Raw genomic sequence first — 21,348 nt, 5'->3', positions numbered from 1 at the left:
TGAGAAAGAGCCTATCAATAATGCATTAACCTATTAAATCATGACATATTTCTCTCTCTCTTACATGATAGCACATTAAGGACAAAAGTATCATTATTGGTGATCATGGCCATGGTATCGGATCGAAAACTATTTTTGTTGTATCGTCCACCACAATAAGATGTTCCTGAACACATTATCATGTAGAGATCCTGTTTATTTTAGCTACTGTTTTCCTTTGTGTTATAAAAGTGGTAAATGAAATGAAATGGGGAAGTATGGGAACAAACAGTGTTGGCAGTTTAAGTGAGCTCCTGCATGCTTAAGTAACACTGTACATGGCTGAAGTAGCAATCTGCTGCTGTAACAAGAGCACCACTCAGCAGGTGAGCATAGTAAACATGCTCTGCATGACTAAGTGAACCTGCTATGTACCTCGAAAGCAGGAGAATACAATCATTTAATAGCATTATTAAGCTGGCTGTAGATAATAACTCTTTGCATTTGATGACTGGATAAGGATGATAAGGAGGCATATTTATCTGTTAGTAAAAGTTGAACTGCAGCCCAGCACTTTACCTCACATGTCTGACATCATCAACACACTTCAATTTTTCTGCATCCCTTCTTTAATATCTGCCAAAACTCTCAAACTCAACACCAAAACTGCAGTCCCGGGTTTTAATCCGCCCTCCCTTACTCACACACATAGCCTACTGTAGACCCAAACTATCAACAACAATTACAATACGGCTTCAGCCCAGAGGCCAAATAAGAAATCTATTCGTTTCAACACCAAGTCAAGCCCAGCTACTGACAATAAAGCTTGATATTTGTCAACTTGGTATTTTGCAGCAGAGTTGCCATTGCAGCTAAGATGCTGCATAATGCAAATCAGAGACCCCATTTCCCACAGAAAAAAATGAACTGCTGTGGCAGCCGAGTCCCACTGCAGGTGCCGAATGTTCACTCCCTGAGCTTCAGTGTTTGTCTCAGCCCCTGACCCTCCAAATGTACTCTCTTTCTCTCTTTCTCTCTCGTTCTCTCTCTCTCTCTTTCTCTCTCCCTCTCTGTTGTTCCTGCTGCAGAAAAACTGCAGATCTGCGTCACCAAGGACACCAGAGACAAGTCTGATGGATCCGTTATCACTCTCTCCACTCCTTTTTGCTCTCACTTTTTTTCCCTAGCCTTATTTACTATATTTTGCATGGAAAATAAATAAATACAGAATTAGGAGAAAAACATCCTAGACCAAGATCTGTTTCAAATCCGAGGCTATCAATAGAGAAACCTGGCTGCACGTTACAACGCTAACACTCCGTCCAAACACAGACCAGCTGTGAATCAGTTCCCAGTGCAGCGCTCGTACACAGCAGTGACACCATGCTGGATGGCCTTAAAACACCACAAATAGGCAACACTTCTGTGCATAGCAAAGCTTATTAGCTCTGTGTTAGCATGCTAGCGTTAGCCTCTGCCTCGTGACAAATGACGGGCAGCTCGCAAGAAAGCTAAGCGTTAGAGGCTGATTAGCTGGGGTGAGTGAAATCGGACAGAACCGGCCTGAGTGTAGACACCCACATCCTCCCCTGACCCACTTCTCGCTCTCTCGCTCTGGTTCTTTTACTTAATATGCCTGCTGCAAACAAGTCAGACTAACTTGGTGCAGAGCGATCACAGCCATGCTTACTCAAACAGCATTCAGAGTCAGATGTCTGGGTGACGAGAGAAAATATGTGTATGGAGCTGCACATCCAGCATCTGAGGTTACGATAGGGAGACCTTGTAGGCCTATTGTTGTGGTATTCACTCGGTTAACCGGTCTCCACCACATCTTTTACTCAAATCCAGCCCGTTTCCTGTTACCATGGCAACATATCTCTTCCGTCTTCTCAAATATTCCTTCTTTCCACCTCTTCTTTCTCATTCATCTTGTCTTACTTCCACGTAAGCCACATGAAATTGTGTCTATCAAGAGTACTATTAAGTTGTCTCGTAAAAAGGTGGTGCAGCCAGAAATGATTCATCTCCTCCACTCAATCACATGACATGTATTATTCTCCAACTTTTTAATAATAGTGCATGCTAATAAACAAAGCACTTGTTGTCATCAGATTTGATGAAAACAGCAGCACATTAACAGCAGCTAAGAAAAGAGAATGAGGAGAGTGAGTGCAGAGAAATACGACGTGTTAGCTTAAAAAGCTTTTACTTTCTCTTTTACATGCACACACACACACACACACACACACACACACACACACACACACAAACACACACATACACACACACACATATATAGGCGTACACACACGCAGACGTGGTGGGTAGATTTTGCTGCAGTGGATGTGTCGTTGGTGTCTTCACAGTGACATTGGTGCTGAGCTACAGTGCTAATGAGAACTTTAATGTCACCCACACACAGACAGACTCCTGGCAGATTAGAGCTGTGATTACACTGAGCCCAAAGAACACAAACACACACACACATACACACAGAGAGAGAGACACATTACACACCACACAATGCCCAGATTACACTCACACACATGTCGACCAACTAACATAAATGGGGTTGAAGTCCCACAAGCATAGACTTGTAAAGGCATCCTGTGCTCCACCTGCGGTTTCCTGCTTCATACAGTTGCACTGTGCAGTTAGTGCAGCTTCAAGAGTGAGAGACACATCCAAAGAAACAGAGCAGAGAGACAGATGAACCCAGGCAGGCAGTGGGAAAGAGTTGGCAGACTACAATGTGAAGGTTCGACGGTTTTCGGCATGACTGATCTCATCGGGCAGATCGGGTATTGGCTGTTCCACATGCCACATTAAGAGTGGTAGGCCAATCTACACAAAGCTTCCTGGATGTGCTTCACCAAATGCATTTTAATGTGAAGGCAGTGGCAGTTAGCTTACATTACTGTTGGGACTTCGACATGTGGGTGGAACAAAGACAAAGGCCTAGATGGAAAAACAAAACCCTAACTTCAACAAGTCCCATCAGCCGTTAAAAGCTCACTTGAGTGTGAGATTTGGTTTAAACCACAATACTAAAGCTTCATTAGACGAGCCCCACGAGAACCCCATAGGGGTCCCAGAGTCAAACGGATCATTTGCCCAGTGCTCCCCCACTTTAACCTGCAAAGGGAAGATCACGGAAGTTCAAGTTGACATTTACTTTTTCAGCGCGCCGCTTTGCCTGCCGACAGAGCGAGAAGGTCCCCGGTCCTGAGCCGGAGGAACACACCAATCACCACGAAGCCTTAAAGGCCTTTGTCTGGGCAGAGATTCTGCACAACATAACCTCCGTTTTCTGAGGTTATGTTGTGCATATGTGTGATAATAGCTGGTTGTTATAGGCAGTGCTCAGAGTGAACCCTTCACTGTGCACTCTAAATGTGGAATAGTACCTTGACTATTGATATTTTGATATTTTACACAGTTTGGTTATTGGTCCCTGATCCCAGGGTGGTGTCCCGTTATTATGAATAATATATGTTAATATTCCTATTGATATTAATAATGTTACTGATATCAATAATTACATGTTCATACTTGCTAATAACCAAACCTGCTCCTGCCAAATCCCTACATTACCAAAAATGTAGTCCATATAGTTTTTTCTAATGGTATATTTCTGTATTAATTTTAAAAATGTTCATGATAAGATAAGATAAGATGTGCTTTATTGTCCTGCTTGGAAATGTGTCTTGGGCTCCAAGCCGCTGCATCACACAATACTCGGTGGGTGCTACGCTTCCACAACGCAGGGCAGCGGCCTTGAGCTAACCAGCACGTTCACATGCACCAGCATCCACGAAAAGCACGTGCCGACTATGTTGACAAGGCCAGGAGAAGCTCGGATCACACAGGAAGACATTCGTCCACTATATCTTTACATCGTACGTAGTCGTTGGCTGCTGTATTAATGCTCTGGGTGTTAGAAACAGCTTCTTTAACAGAGAACTTTTAGAATCTGGAATGATTTAGTGAAGGAGCAACATTTTTTTTTTTTTTAACATATCAGTTTTGGTCTGGTAAAAAAAGAAAGAAAACCGAGCCACAGTCACCAAAGTGGTTTTGGTGAAGAGATGTAGAAGCTGTAATTATGTAATTACGCTGAGGGAAGCCTTCTCTGTGTGGACACAGAATACATTGAGCGCAGCACCAGCTCTGATCCCCACTGCTCACAGCAGCGCAGCGCTAACTGTCAGGTATCTGTTCATGACAGTCACTCTACAGCACCAGCTCTCGTGGTTTGGAAGTGACCTTTTCAAAACAGAAAACAACAAAAGTGTAAGGAGTGGGTCAAAGAGTGTGTGTTTGCATCTGCTGCTGCAAAGGAGCAGTACTCCCAGGAAACTGGCTCACTGCCTATACAGTAGCAACCAAGTGGTATTACCAACGCAAACAAACTATTGTTGTGTGTTACAGTTCTTTACATTACACTAACACCTGTTTGGGACAGGAACATCCGCTGTGTGGGAGTCAAGTTGCTAGTGAATCAGAGTTCAGAGAAGCGTTAGCAGTTCTGGCCTCGTCTGGTTTGGGGATATTTACACACCATGACCTCACAGCCAAACCTGCGATAGATAGTGTTACTCAATATTAACTTATTTGTTCTCAAATGATTTTCTCTTACAAAAAAGTAAAGCATACGGTTTGAACACGGGAGGATGGTTTTCAATAGTAGGCAATCAAACCATCCAATTGAACCAACAACATTTTATTTAAAGTTTTACTCATACAGTAATACTGTTCTATAATATAAACGCATATCCATCCACTCTGAAAAACATAAACAATGCTGCTACTTTATTTCCATGACTTTTAAGAGCATCAGCTGCTGGTGATGCTGACGTTGTACCCAGGTCCTCTGTTCGTGATGTGACCCTTATCGTCTCCTATCAATCAATCACCATCATTTCCTCTGCCAGAGTTGCGCTACCACCATATGTGTGCCTTGGCTGAAAACATTAATCTTGGATGGGGGCGGGGGGGGTTGTAAGATCAAGCTATATCCTCCCCACCACCAGCCCTTCCCCTGAGTGTCCACTCTCCTTCTACATGTGGGCCCAGCTCACTTCCTCTCCAAGCATCATCAGTATTATTTAGTTGTCAATCTCAAGCCCACGCCCTCTCTTTTTGTCTTGTCTTTCCACCTCATGTCTTCCTTTCTCCTGACGACTCCACCTCTCAATCAATCGCATCCAAAACATCACCCCCGCTTCCAAATGGGAAATCAATAAGTCAGTTTGTGAAAGACGCCCTTACTCTCTCTCTCTCTCTCTCTCTCTCTCTCTCTCTCTCACTCTCACTCACAGTCACACATATGCCTTTCCTTATATCCCACCCACACTGCTACTTACACAAAAACAAATAATAAAAATGTGGAAGATCTGTCTGACGAGGTCACGTCTCCTTTCCTATTCAAAGACACTGTACTGCTGGAAGACGGTGGGAGCGATGGCACATTGTGTTTAAGTACTGCAACGTAGACCACGACAAACTGACACCACGGGCGTGAGGACACCGAGAACAAAATATTGAGTGAGGATAATCACATTTTAAAATGTAACCAATACTTATTAATGGGAAGCCCGTCGCCCTCGGTTCCCATGAAAAAGTTCAGGGAAGCTGTGCGCTGCTGTTTAACAGAAGTTGGACGCTTAGCCAGATGTACAATCATCAAACGATCTACTAAGTCCTCATCCTAACGGTCCTTTTTTTCTCTTAAAAGTAAACAAATATTGTTGGAAAACTCTTCCAATTCAGTATAACTTTCACCTTTGTGTGGTTTGCCCACTAAGACTATAGAGTCTTCTTCACCTTATTGGAAAATTAATCTTCAACAAGTGACACAAAGGAGAGATTTATACTTCTCGGATGTTTTCAAACACTTAGTCTGGTTCCCACCTCTGGGTGAAGAGCAGCACACAGCCACTTCCCTGAACTCTTCAGTGGAAACCCTCTGGGAATGTCTCCCACACCAAGGGGCGAGACAGCACCAAAGAGGGCCAGGGAAGCCCACAATGTTTTAGAGACCATCACAATATGAAATATAGAGGTCTTGAATTGACAGCTGGTTAAAACATAAATGTACAACAGTGTGTCACAAAGCCCGTTAAGGGTCCCCTGACCTTTCTGTTTTTAATTTCTGTTCAACGTAAGACTTTTTAAAAGTTATGCATTTAAGTTCTACAATCTTTTCAATTAAATTGACCCCTTTCATGTTGAGGTTAGTTGTGGGAGGGGGGGGGGGATTTCAGACACCTTTGAGGTCTCCACAGGGATTTCCTTCCCGAACCGAATCGTATGCTCTCTAAAGAGCACTGCCCTGTAACAGTGGAAGCTACCGTAAGAGTGCTAAAAGGGGGATATGAAGGGGGTACTGCTGTAAATCCTGCCATAAAGAGAAAGGCTGGAGACAGCTTTATCCAGCTAAGAGCCTGCACATGAGGATTAGGGCCAAGGGAGCAAGATAGGGAGAGGAGGAGGAGGAGGTGACGAACAGGGGCAGCGATTGTGTGACATGTAGCCACCTTGATGAAAATGGAGAGAGGAATGCAACGAGGATTACAGTGGGGATATGATATCTACACCAAAACACATTCATGCCCTCCAGGTAAGAGCAATGAAAACACACACATACAGTGGCGGTCTGGACACTATAAAAAGCCTAATTTTATGTAAAGCTCATCCCTTCCGTCTCAATACTCAATGGCTGCTGTCTCAGTTGTGGGAGTCTGGTCACATGGGGTACGCGGTGCTGCAACACTGGAGAGAATGTGTGGTGCGGCACATGAATTTTGACATATGTGTGTGATACATCAAACCTAATGACATACTTCTGATGAAATGGTTTCTGGGTGAAATCTCAGCAACTTAAATTTGACATGACATTCCAATATCTGCAAGGATTGAGCACACAGTACAAGGCATCAACTTTGAGAAGGAACGGTTGTATGCTACGAGTACTTTTTTTATTTACTGTTGTGTGCCTGTGATGTGTTGTTGAAATATGCTGAAAAGAGGAAATGAAGAGGTTGACATTGTATTTGCTTACAAAAGAGGTAAGGTACAACAGTGTCACAGGGGTGTGGGAGCGAGGGACAGAAGTGTTCCAGTTCCTCCTCTGTGCTTTTGAAAAGTCAATGAAGGATGAATAATTTACAGGGAATCAGTCAAGGGCTGTTAACGCCACTGTAAAGCAAATCTGCTACAAAAGAGACAAAGCAGGACAGGACTAAAGCACCATGAATGTTATACCGGTCGTTCCCAAGCGGGTTAAAAGGATGGAATAAAAAAGAATAAAAAAAAGAAGAATGACGCCTATAACGGAGTAAAAGAATGACGAATGAGTGACACGGCGGCAGATGATGAATGGCAGATGGAGGGGATGAGGACAAATAGACAAAACGTTTTTTAGACACAGAGGGAAACTTCGGCAGGTGGAAAACCACTAACCCCTCCGCCATCCATCCACTTCCAAACCATTGCGAAGAGGTGCAGATAAGACCCTCATCATCAGGTCAAACTCTCCTCCATTGCTCTTCTGTCTTGCTTTGTTCCTTTCCCCATGTTCTGTTCCCATCAATAACCTTTCTCTCTCTCTCTCTCTCTCTCTCTCTCTCTCTCTCTCTCTCTCTCACTCTCTCTCTCTCTCTCTCTCTCTCTCTCTCACTCTCTCTCTCTCTCTCTCTCTCTCCCTCTCTCTCTGCACCTCCGCGCTACATCCACAATCAAATTACTGTGTCAGACTGGAGGAGGTGTGGGGGTGAGGAGACTACTTGCTTAGCTTCAGCCCACTCACAAAATGGGACCACCAAACACTGTCGGTTTCACATACTTTAAGCCTGCACCCCGCACAAGGAAAGGATCCTCAGGTGAGGTGGTTGCTAGGTGCCACTGGAATAATGATGTGAATAATAATCAGCCTCTTTGGCTTGATAATGAGGGCTGCGAGGAGGACAACACAAACTCATTTGCATTCGTTTGAATGGAGGCATTAAGTGTAATATTGCCTAAGCGCTAAAAAGCGTTTGTTTTTGGAAAAAAAAAAAAAATGTTTAGGAGAAACGAAGAGACAATGACTCAAAAGCACAAGATGTTTTAAAAAAGTCTGTATCACACTGCATTGCAACCTTCATGCTGCCCTGGAAACAGCCATGAAACAATGCAATAGTGTTGTCTTGACTTCTATTATTACCAAACATCGATAAAAATACCCATCATGACTAAAAACATTTAGAGCATCAGAGCAAAGTCTCCCTGTTTTCCAACTTGTTAACCCAGAAACAGAATGAATATCAGGATATTGCAGCAAGAGATTAATTGAATATTTGATTAGTCGATCAACAGAAAATGTATTGGTCTCTACTTCGATAAGATTTGTAGATTAGGTTATTAGGTTATTTTATATTTAAGCAAAAAGCGAAACGTTCTCTGGTTCCAGCGTCCCGAGTGCTGCTGTTCTTTATCATTAATTTCTTTATTCTTAATTCTTCATTCTTTATCATTAATGATAGTAAATTGAATATCTTTTTGCTTGAATTTATAGTTGAATAAAACAAGAAATTGTAATATGTCTCCCCAGGCTCAGGGTAATTATAATGGACATTTTTCATTATTCTCTGAGATTTTACGGAGATAACAATTAATTGGTTACTCAAAAAATAACCAGCAGATTAACAGAATAAAAATATTTGTTAGTTGCAACCTATTACATTACAATATTCCCAGTGTAAAGTTACATAACTTGATGAAATGAATAATTCAGCATTTTGGGAAATACTCTTATTTGAGTTAGAGGTGAAGATCAATAATAGTCTGTATATGGTCAATGTTAGCAGCTAGTTAGCCAAGCACAGTTGGTTAAAACAGCTCGTCTGAATCTGTCCAGAGGTACCAAAATTAATCTACCAGCACGTCTAAAGCTCACTTATTAACATCTTATGTCTTGCTTGTGTAACCAGTACCAAACATATAAGCGTAAAAGCCGTTTCCCTGAGTTTTCAGTCTGTTTGTTAAGCTAAGCTGACCATAGCTGTGGCTTAGTGTTTAACAAATACTAAGGTGGGCAAACAGTAAACACTACATTTTGGGTGGTAAGACTTACTTGACATAGTAAATGTAATAAGATTACCAACATCCTAATAGTAGCTTGTTATTCTATTACTTCATTACTGCTTCAAGTAAATCTCATCTAGCAAGAAAGCGAATAAGTGAATTTCCTCAAAACTATTCCTTTGAGACGACTTTCAATCTTCATACTAAATTAATGACAAAAGCTGATGGAAACACAACTACAACATCCCCCTACGCCATGCACTCAAGCATGGAAACATCCGGCGCCCTCACTCAACAAATTCACTCACACTCATCCATTGACAGAAACACTAGCCTGATTAAAATTGAAAGGATTAGGTAGGACCAGGTGCTCAAATGAATTGTTTGTACAACACCCAGAGAAAATACAGTATGTCAGGGGATGTCATGCTGCACACATCACTGGGTAGTCCCCATTTAACCATCCATTTGGCAGTCCCTCTACTGTTCGCTTCCTGCCTCTCTCCCGTGTGTGTGTGTGGTGTTGTCGGTTATGCTACAGCATGATGTCTGCTCATGCCTCGAACTGTACGTGCAGTACGTGTATGTGAGTTCAGACCATGATATCCGCGTGTCTATCTTCTCTCGCTCCTCTGCTGTGCTGTCCCTGAATCCGGACATGCTGTTGATGATGAGGATGACTCAGTAATGTGAGAATGTCACCACCAGAGTCTGGGAACTGGTTTGTGTCTCTCTGCCAGTGATGCTCGGCATGTGGCTTTCTCAGCACACATCGCGTTTGCTGCTATCAGTTTATTTTTGATCTTGATGGGTTTTTTCTTAACGTTTCATGTGTCTTTTATAGGAGGTGAAATCCAGTTGCGATTTCTTAAAGTGTTGCTGACGTGTAAACATGTGTATGAGTTTCCGCCAGATTGCAATCCCAGGTTTTCAGCACAATACTTCCTGAAACCGTTGTGCTAAAAACACAAGAAGTAGTAGTAGCGTCGTCACGACATTAGCAGCTTAGCTAGGTAGCTAACAACTATTCATAAACACAAACGTTTTGCTCTCGTCATTCCAGGCTCTCGCTCACACGTCCTCGCAGATAGCAGATCAATGCTCTTTCACCATTGCAGATCATAGTTACACTGATCAGGGATCAGATAAATGCCACAGCAGCACATTATGACTTGTGCATGACCTTAAGTGTTAGAAGAGCTGTCCTGCTTTCTTTTTTATGCTTTTAGCTTGACAGGAACCATTGTGGCTGATTTCACATGCTCAAAGGCAGCTTACTGACGTAGTTACCCTTTGGAGGACAAAGGTTGTGATTATGTCTTGGAGAAATTAATGCATTAATACTTGTTCAATATCTGGTTAGAATTATGTTTCTAATGTTTTTGGTTGCATTTATATTTTTCTGGTTTCTGATCCGAGATGCATGATTTAGGGTAAATGCAGAGGATATAGGACATGTAAACAACCTGAGAGGAAGTGCTGCCTCAGATGTCAAGCCCACCAGAACAACATACCCTTCTAATCGTAAACAGGAAGTAGTTTGTGATTTGATACAATGGGCTTGTTTAAGATCAATCCCTTCTCGCCTGGTGGCCTTGCAGCCGGGGGAGGTGACGAAGAGCTACAGTCAGACTTGTTTCCAGCAGCATCAACAGTACCGGACGTCACATACACATTTATCAGATCCTGTTTGAAAAAGAAAAAAACATTAATAATGAAATAGTTATGAAATTGAAATCGAATGATTTGTGGACATGGACAACCTTTTGTGTGTGTGTGTGTGTGTGTGTGTGTGTGTGTGTGTGTGTGTGTGTGTGCTGCTCAGCATGAAAACAATGACACACAAATGAAACACATCCACGTGACATAGCAACGGCCACAGCTGGTGACGTAGTATTAGATATTGAGAAAGACTATCTGTGGTGTGTGGGTCAAACAAACAGGACTTTCGACCATGAGATTAGTGTTCGGGACTACGTGTCTCGGAGTGTTATGTGATATAGTGACGTGACAGGTGTGTGACAGTTTCAACAAGTGTGTTGGATAAAAAAGGCTGGTTTTGTTGCACAATGTCGTGGTAAAGGGGCGAAAGATACTTCCAATTAAAATACATTAGTTTTGAAAAATGTGGTGAGTAACACACACAAAAGAATTGATGTCCACATCCAAGAATCACTAGATTAAAATATTGTGACTATTTCACATAATGCCGCGACTGTGTTGATACCACAAGGCAAAAAACCAGTCCGGTTGGAGATTTAGATGTTAAGCTAGTCCCCGCTGATGTCAAGCTACTAGCTTTAAGCAGAGGTGAGGAGAGGGGCACTGAGGTCAGGTAAGGTCATTTCTTTCTAACAACACATCCCCACATTTCTTTCTTTTTCTTTAGACTCCAACCCGTTTATCAGATTTGGCATCTCCCTCTGGAGCCACAAAAGGCTGGATACATTTTTCACGTATGCACTAGTATTTCCCGGGACCTGTAAAACACACACCTAATCATTGCATTATTGTACAGGGAAGTTCCATGTAAAGACCCTGTTTGTTCATGATTCAGATGCCTCTAGGAGAGATTGTAAATTAAATGTGGTCCTATTCAGTTTCTCATCCATTATGAACGACACCATCCAACAGCACACTGACATTACTCTAATAATATTGTCTGAATGGCACATACTTGCACTCGCTGCTTTAAAAATGCAATGCAATGACTAATTTCACTGAAAGGCGCAATAACTGAATTAACATTTGCATCTCAACACAAAAGAGGACATGAAACCAGCAATGTGAAGGGGTGTCGTGGTAGCACCCGGCTCCTCTCATTATTTTTGGATTTTGTTAATCCAATTGACATCTTGTTTTGTTCACCACCGACTAACACTGGATAAAACTGAAGTGGCAGATATCAGCCTCATCCCGGGCACAAGTGCAACATCGCATATCGTTTTTTTCCCCATTAGTCGTGAAGATGCTGACTTTTTTTTGTTCATATAGTTGTAGGCTGCAAACACCTAATATCATCAAAAGCTTCAACAAATAAATGCTTGATGCTTGGCGATTTTATCTGAGAGTTTAATGCATTTAGTATGGAGTCAGTTATCTATAGCAGCCATTTCCGCTGTCTCTAGCCCCTTCCATCGCTTCACTTTGTCACAGAAAAGCCAAAATAACACATCACCCACTCATCAAGTCATTAGACTAAGCACACCAGTGAGACAGAGGAGAGAAGAGACAGATAGCAAGTGTGCATTTGTAAAAGTCATAATTTGTTTATGCCACAGATCGGATTGAATTCGATGCATTAAAAAAAGGGACTCATTTGCAGCGTTTATCTCGTTGAGTAGAGAGCTGATGCATGGCCTACAGTGACTAGCAGCTTGCCCTTGCACACCTCCACACATTAACTGAATGAGGGACAGGACTTTTTTTTTCAGAGTAGATGACTGCAGCAAAGAGGGAAATATATGGATGAATATATATATGGAGAGAAGGAGATGGGATGTGTTGATTGGAGCCGAGGCCCGAGGGAGCAAAAGAGGGAGATGTACATTGTGCTGCGTCAACGTGGGAATAGAGGAGGGCGAGGGGGGCGTTTCCATGGGAGTGCTGCTGTGTTCTTCTCCAGCAGACGCATTCCCTTATCTCCTGCCTGGGGAGAAACAAACACTGGCAGCTCATATGAAGGGGAGTTTCCCTGGATCTATTTAAGCTGCGTAGAGAAGCAACAGAGCCCTAATTGAATTTGAGGGTGAGCGAGAGAAAAGTGCAGGACCTGCAGTGAGGACATGCTGTCTGTGCTGGAAGCAGGACTATCTGGACATTATGGGCTGTGTCAAAGCATGCTTTCAATTAATTTACATTAAAAAAAGATGTCCGGTTAAACGAATATGTATAGCAGAACATTCATTTGCATGAAAGCTAAATGTGTTAACAGAAACATATGACGAGTCAGTATGTGTTCTTATGTTTGTCTATCTGTCCCAAACTTTGTATGTAATGTTAATGGATTGTATGCCTATATGACGTATAGTTTGTTACTTTGAGCTGAAATATCAGGGTCCTTTTTTGGATACACGGACAAAAACCATGTGCCCACACAGTTCTACCTTTCAATCCCCCCCCCCCCCCCCAACCTGAACTTTAAACAGGAATACAGGGTCACTTAAAGGATTCAGAAAAATGTAAACACCTGCAAATTATTTTACAACTACACAATCTCCATCTTCAACCACTGATCTCACTACTTTTAGTCTTAACTATTTGATAAACTTCTATGCAATTTGATACATATTCATGTTCCTCTCCGGATGATTAATTTTAGGTAACACACTAAACTAAGACCACTGGTAAACAAATACCTAAATATACCTAAACATCAACATGTAAGTATTGATGTCGCTGACATTTGAGTTCAGTTCAAAGCGGCCTCACGGAGCAGCTAGCATGACTGTAGACCAGTTTTACTGTATCCCTGGCCTGCTGCGTGTGGTGCTGGGTTTAAATGTGTCAATAAAATACTATCTCACCTTCTTTTTTTTCCTCCTAATTTCTTGCTTTTGACATACTCTAAGTCTCCAGGAGGGACTTTTTGTAATTCAGTTTTATTTAATGGGAAACACAATCATCCTATTCTCACTGTCGAGTAAAAAACATAAACAGCTGAATTAAAGAGGGGCTTAACTGAATCGTCTCGTGGAAATAGAGAGCGATGGAGGAGACGCGGTGATTGAATAAGCAGAGGCTGTGTGAGGGAGCACACGTTGGGATTCGTGTGGACAGGCCTGTAATTCAAAGGGAAGGGAAGGACCTTAACCTAGATCAGTATCTATCACTACAGCGGGAAAGGAGAGCTCAACACCCACATATTTCTAGGAAGGGAGAGGGAGAACGAAACAGGGGTCCCTGAGCTCGGTGGAAGTAAGTCTGTGAGGGGGGAGGGGGAGGGGGGTGGAGGTGATGCAGAGACGGATACTGGGCACATCTGTACATGTGATGTTGGCTCCTCGGAGCTCTGACACAGATGGGAGAAAGACAAAGAGGGAAAGGATGTGAAAGTAAGAGAGAGACAATAACAGATAGAGGGATAAAGGAGATCAACATGTTAAGACGGAGCCCTGGAGACGTTGCCACCAGAGAAGCAGAGTGCAAATTAAATTACACCGGAAGGGACAGTCAGGTCTGGATCTGCAAGAAAACACTGCACACCGCACATGGGGCTCTTTGTGCAAATGTGTGTGTACGAACGACAGAAACAGGTACATAGAGGGATCAAAAGGTGTAAAGAAAGAAGACATGACATCTATTGCACTTCTGCTCATCCTGGGAGAGGGACCTCATTTGCTCTGCCTGAGGTTTCTTTCCTTTTTTTTTTCGGTTAAAGGGTATTTTGGTTTTTTTCGTTAAACCGATGTGACAGTTCAAGGACAGAGAGTGTCTTATGTTGTATTGTAAAGCCTTCTGAGGCAAATTTGCGATATTGGACAAATATCATTTAATTTAATTAAATGTAATTGAAAATAACAGGAAGCAATAAGGAGGTATATAACATAACAATCTTTTCACAGAGGACATGTTGACTTTATTAGCGGAAATGATGATGGCTGTTTTATTCCCAGACGTGATCGTGTGACAGGGAGCCAGCATTCTACATACCAGGACTCTGAAAACGAATACACCGTACATCAGCTGTCAAAATATATTTGGTCATAAAAGCCGACCAAATGATCTTGTTTAGCTTGAGTGTCAGTTAAAGGAAGAAGTGGCCGTGATGAGGGACTGATGGTGGCCAGACCTGCGCACACACCTTGAGGAAGTGGAGTCTGAAAGCCACAATTCAGAACAAACAAGGACCCACCTCCGTCAAAGGCAGCATCTGGCACTCAGCCGCAAGCCCATTTGAACCTCCTGAAGTTGTACTTTTTTTTTTTTAAACGGGTCACGCATCTATAGTTTATTTCTTTTGGTTGAGTTACTCGAACAGACTATTTTCAGACGCGAGTGAATACATATTTGGAGGACGAATGAGTATTTACGACAGCAGGACGGGGTATGTGGATTGACTCTGAATAAACTACGGTGCCTATTTTCATGGAAATGAAGAACCGTGTCGACCAAATGCAACAACGTGGCTCACTGATTTGTTTTTGGATCGTTTTTTGGGGGGGCGACAATGGAGATCTGTGACACAGATGAATAAGCTATGAGGCTTCAGCTACACAGCTAACACTTTATTATATGACAGTAAACAAGGCCGGCCCAGTGACATATACCATCATGGTGAAAGCTAGATAGTTTGAATGATCTGTCCATGAAGATCACTAGACTGGTTGTGTCCTATTATACGGGCGTATGTACTGTAAATACACGTTGATATTGTCGCCTCTTTGTGAGAGTTTCCAAAGTTGTTATTTCTGTTACCTCAGAACCGTCACCCCACGTGTCCCCGCTATGCCTTTCTTCCTGTCTCACTGCTTATCTGTTCTCCCATCCCATTAACTTATACAACACTGACAACTTACATCTCCAGCATACAGAAACACCACATTTATGTTACGTTTTCAATTTGTTTAAAACCATTTGAAATGGAGCCTTGAGCAGTTGTTCAAAATGTGGATAAGGAAGTGGAAGAAGTCTGAGATGAGAGAAACACGAGAGTAGCAAAGAAAAGTATTGTTTTAAGCTGTCTAATGTCTTTTTATTGTCCAGCAGATAGAGTGCTTCTTCAAGGAGCGGCGGTTTGTGATGCGGGCCCGGGTGGTGCTGTGCTTTCACAAAGGTCACACGAACACTGGCGCAGATTAGCAATTCAGATTGGGCTAAAGGGGCTAAAAGGCTGCTGTAGGCCTGCCTGAGTCTGATTACATTAGCAAAGAGTAGGAGTGCAAATACACCATAGTGATTAGGTGGCATGAGAAGGAAGCAGCTATAAGATGTTTTATGAAACAGGTCCATGCACATAAATACAACACATACATTACGTGCATGCACGCACTCTCTGACAAACAGGCCCTATAAACTATGGCTCACAATAAAACCTCAGTATATCCTCCCACTAACTGGCCTTCCTCACACTCCCAGCCCAGCCTCCTGACCATCTGCCCTTGTACAACATCCATCTTGTATATCATGGGTTCGGCTTGCTGGATCATTATTAGGGAAGTTTTAAGAGAATATTTCCTGCTTTCCGAGGTCCATTCCCTGAACCTGTGTTAGACGTAGTTGTGGTGATGCTGCAGCTCACCTGACTTTGGACACATTTTATAACAAATGTCATTATGATTCCTCACAATCTTAATATTCAAGACAAGAAAATTGGTTATGCCACGATGCATCAAACAGAAGAACATGTTACAGCACAGGTGAAAGGTTCAACTGCCAAGTATAAATAAAGCTCTACTGTGGATACAGAAGAATGCATGTACTGTTCTGTACCAGAGGCAGTACGAGCCAGACTAACATCGTACATCTCTTTTGTCTTTGTCAGGCCATACTCCCACATCCCTACTGTCATTAGCCATATTCCATACTTGTCATACCAGCCATTCTCAATCCTGTTAATGAAAGACCCCCCACATATTTCCCATCCATCATGTGTGTTCAGCCAAACAGAAACTCTCGAGCCCACGAGATTTAGCTAATCGGGTTTGGTATAGGTGGGTAAGATGCAGTGTAGCAGTCCGCTTTGTTCAAGAAATGAGGTCGGTCATGGTCTTTGTGCCGGATTAAATAAAAATGATTCATAATTGAAGTACACAGCTAACGAAACAAACATGTCTTCCTGAAAGGCCTTTGGCAGGGCCCTCTTTCAGCACGATGGACAGTGAGCACAGTGCACAGCTGTCTGGGAGGAAATAGCCTCTGCACCAGTCCAGTGCACAGCTAATTAACCAGACTTGAAGTGTAATTCAACCAGTGTATGCCCATCATGTAACTGTTTACAGGTGCGTTTCCTTTGTTCAACCCAGGCGAGTGGGGCCTTGATGCCGAAACTAGCACAAGGCAAAGTGTGTGTCTCTGTGTTTGTGGATAGCCATACAGGTATGCTATGTTGTTTACATGCACAGCAGGTACTCCACAGTCTGAGAGGTATGTGCTCTCTAAGGCTACCGTGTCATGGAAACAACAAGCAAACTGGGAACAACACAAAGCCTGGATTAGGTGCAGAAATCACTCGCGTGCTATTACGATATTGAAATGAGCACCACTCAACAGCCCTCTCTCCCTTCATCTCACAGAGCTGCGGTGCAAGCCCTGGCACTCGCTCCAAATGTCAAACGTCACTTCCACAGCCACAGTTCACAAAGTAGTCCATGTTAAAAGATTATGTTTAGAGAGAGGAACAACGACAGAGAGGCAGAGAACATGACGATGGGCCGTGGGAGTCTGCTGCCCTGTCCTCTAGTCCACCATGCCATAGGCATGTGGTGCAACTGTGTGTTTGTGCAAACCCTGGCAGGCCAAATGATGACTACTGGTAGCCTGATCTCTAAAAAAAAAAAATAAGAAAAATACCAGTATACTGACAAATATGCCTAACGGTTGCCATGGCGACTGTGATACCCACCCCCTTAAATGCACTTGTAAGTGCATGCGTGTGTGTGTGTGTGTGTGTGTGTGTGTGTGTGTGTGTGTGTGTGTGTGTGTGTGTGTGTGTGTGTGTGCGCACGCGCCACCCAGCCTCGTTAGTCCTACCTTGCATTCCTCCATGCACGTCCTAACCGAGTACGCATCCGTCTCGTATTTCTGAACCAGCAGTTCGAACTCCCGGTAGTTGTCCTCCGCCTGCTGGTCAAGAAGCTGATAAGCCCGAACACACTTGCTGCATCCCAGCAGATCCACCCCCATGGCCATATCCAGGGTGCAATTCAAATCGTCCGGACTCGTAAACCCGTAAAACAAATCCAAAAGTGAGTAGGAATTACAAAAAGAAAGGTACAAATCGCTCAGATTCACGTACGCCAACGGTGTCCCTTTCTCCCCTCCACCGGAGAGGCCCAGGCACACGGTCTCCGCGTCCGTGAAAGTAAAGCAGTCTTTGGACAGGCTGTCTGGATGACAGGTGTCCATTCGCCACAGAGGTTTGGTAGAATTCCCTAGAAAAATAACGTCTTGCTTTCTGGCGAGACGGTTGGGGTCAGGTGATGGTGGGATATGCTGTCGGTGGAGGGAGTTTGGGTACTCGCCCGTGTCCGTAAAAGCAAGCCCCTTGTCCCACCGCTTGTCTCGGGTTCGCGTCAGTTTCGCCTCGGCGCAGAACCACAAGTGATCAGAGAGCAGGACGGTGATGAACAGCAGAGAGGCCAGCGACAGTCGCCATCTCTGGGCCCGCTCCGACTCGGTAAATGGCTTCTCGTTCTCTCGGGGTGCAAACCAGTATTTTAAGCCCTCATCATGCTGCCGACGCATCCAAGCACCCCTGGTCATATTTTAGGAAAGTGCTGCCCTGGCCGACTCCACCGCGGGGGCTGCTCTGCCACAATACTCATTGACTTGGGGGGAGACGGACTCCGGTTTGTTCTCCTCTTGTAACGGTGGGGTTGCCGTGCCTCCGCCGGTCCAGGGCGCTCCTCTATCGCGCCCGCAGCTTTTCGGTGCTATTCCGATCCAATTAGCGCGCCCGCACAGATTAAGCTTCGCGCTGCCGCATCCTGGCTCTCCATGGCTCTTCGGGGGGAAACGGCGTCCTCTTTGACCGCATGCCCCCCTCTCCCGACCGTCCCTCCCCGGGTTTGTTCTGTCGTCGGGGGCGCAGAGGAGACCAGCTGTTGCGAGCCTCTCGGTACTGATGCTGCGCGTCTGCCGCCCGTTCGGTTTGAGGATTCGCTTAAAGGAGAGCAACGAGCCCTTTCGATGCACGCGCGCTGTCCGGTACCCGGGTGGAAAGCCTAGAATCCTTTCTCCCGTTGGCCATTGTCATCTTGGACCGCGGTTAAGTTGCCGCCATGTTCGTCTTGAAACACTTTTTCGGAGAGCTGGGTCGGTTTGCGTCATCTCCATCGTTGCGATAGCTCCATCGTTGCGCAGTGGCGGAGCAGCTTATTACCTATATGCACACACATAAACACACGCAGCGACACACACACACACACACACACAAACACGGGGAGGGAGGGAGGGAGGGAGAGAACAGACACACAGAAAGGTGGGTAAGGGTTTAGGTATATCCTCTCTGCTCTTCATGAGTGATGTTCCCCAAACATTGTCCTGGCAGGGCACACACACACACACACACACTTTTGGCGACATCTTGCTTTTGGTGCAGGATAAACGCGAGTCCTTTTCCCGAGAACAACAATGCAGGTAAGACATCACTCTGACTGTTTCGATATAGTCATAAGGATGTATCGATCTGGCCCATTTCATATACGCAATGTATACATAGGCTGCACATATTGTAAATCCTCACATCGCATTGCTCATTTTCTCGCTCAGAGGAAACGCTGGTGAAATATAGATATTAAGAAAATTGGGGCTTTGACAACACTACTGAAACCTCTAGGCAAGTGGAAAGCAGCTGAACAAGCAATGTTTGAGCTTGTCGGTTTAACAATAGCCTGGACCTGTTCCCTGCAGGGGTCCCATCTTATCAGTTCGGTTATGTTTGGTCAGTGGGTTTAAAACCAACAAACACATGACTTACACTATGGCCCTGTATGTAATGGACCTGCATGTGTGTGTGTGTGTGTGTGTGTGTGTGTGTGTGTGTGTGTGTGTGTGTGTGTGTGTGTGTGTGTGTGTGTGTGTGTGTGTGCGTGTGTGCGTGTGTGCGTGTGTGTGTGTGTATGTGTGTTTGTGACAGAGAGAGAGTGAGGAGGGCGGGGGAGATAGTTGCTCTTCAGGTGCTGAAAGTAAATTACAGTATTTATGCTGGTCCTTAGAGCTACTAATCATTGTCAGCATGGCCTGGAGTGCTACCAAAGAGACTCTTGCTTAATGTTAATGGTCTGTATATTTGGGGATATGATGAGATGATTACCTGATTAATTTGAGTTTAAGGCAGGGCGGGAGGCAGCGTGATCTGCAATTTGTTGTCGAAGGTGAAAAGTGATCACCTAACACCAATCCAATTAGTTTGAGAGCAACCATTGTCTCTTTGCCTTAAGAATATGCAACACCATATCGAGCGCAGGGAATTAAATGGAAAGGTTTTATATTGTGTGGAATTTCTAGGAGAACCACACTGAATTTCATCACCGTAGCTGAGCACTTAGGCCTCCTGCTTTCCTCACTTTCCTTTCACAGAAGTGTACTTTGTAAAACTGCTCTCAAGCACAACATAAATAGATGTTTACTCCCTCTTGTTGGTGGCATTGTGCCTCACGTTGAGTGTACTTCAGAGCGGTTCAGCCTTAAAAATCAGAAACCCTCTAATGTCGGCCATTATGTTCTGTGTGGAGGGAACAAGTCATGTCTACTAAACGTAATTTGCTGACTTATCATCAAGGAGATTCAATTTGCTCGATGTTTTTGGACCCCTTGTTCTCCGATTCACGTCCAATCGTATCGGAGAATGAAAATATTCAACGTCAACAGAATTTGAAACGGCAAACGGTGTCACGGCAAAACATCTGCTGTGTCACTGCTCTGCTTGAACGCTCATCACTCATTGCTCTCACATATAATGTTACTGCAGGATACTGTGATCATGCCTCGCGGGGATAGATGTCCTACTTTGGCTGGGATTGTGGTCTGCCTTTAACTGTAGTTGCTCAATTTCCTGCTCTGTCTTTGACCCTAAATGTGTGCATGCGTGCGTGCATGTGCGTGTGTGCGTGTGTGTGTGTGTGTGTGTGTGTGTGTGTTTGTACATGTGTGCCTGCTGTTGGTAGACATATGGATACAGGGACCATGCCATGAGTTTCGTAATACCGTTTTCATATCTGCAATCTGATTGGTTGGAGCTGAACACCTGATTTATGTCAGCTCCTGAGAGGTGGCCAACCAACAAATACCGAGTGTGTGTCTGGCGCAGCAGAGAGTTGTCAGTTTCACACCACTCAAAACACTTTCCCTACCTGTAAGTGTGTGTGCGTGTGTGTGTGTGTGTGTGTGTGTGTGTGTGTGTGTGTGTGTGTGTGTGTGTGTGTGTACCAAAGTAGTATGAGGCCAAGAGTGTGAAGAGAGACAGCGCCAGAGACACAGGAGATAAAGTGTTTGTCTGTGACATGAGTGCAGATAGCTGTCCATTAAATCCAGAGCTATCGCGGTAACAGTGAGAGCTGGCAGGCATGACTCGCATGTGGGGAAAGTCCTCAACTGTGTATAGAATGTATTGTATTTTTTCTCATTGTGCCGAAAGCT

At 44.0% G+C, this 21,348-nt stretch overlaps 1 protein-coding gene across 1 annotated transcript in view; it reads right to left on the bottom strand.

The window, feature by feature from the left end:
- LOC117750891 (transmembrane protein FAM155A) overlaps positions 1–18,471 on the bottom strand; it is a 62,127-nt gene extending 43,656 nt beyond the window's left edge. The window contains exon 1 of the mRNA XM_034562324.1: positions 17,740–18,471. Within this exon, the coding sequence (XP_034418215.1) occupies positions 17,740–18,471 (732 nt within the window). The remainder of the gene's footprint in view (positions 1–17,739) is intronic.
- Positions 18,472–21,348: the final 2,877 nt, after the last annotated feature.

Source organism: Cyclopterus lumpus, chromosome 21 (assembly GCF_009769545.1).
Source record: "Cyclopterus lumpus isolate fCycLum1 chromosome 21, fCycLum1.pri, whole genome shotgun sequence".
NCBI classification, from domain to species: domain Eukaryota; kingdom Metazoa; phylum Chordata; class Actinopteri; order Perciformes; family Cyclopteridae; genus Cyclopterus; species Cyclopterus lumpus.
This window is presented reverse-complemented; position numbering and strand designations above follow the sequence as displayed.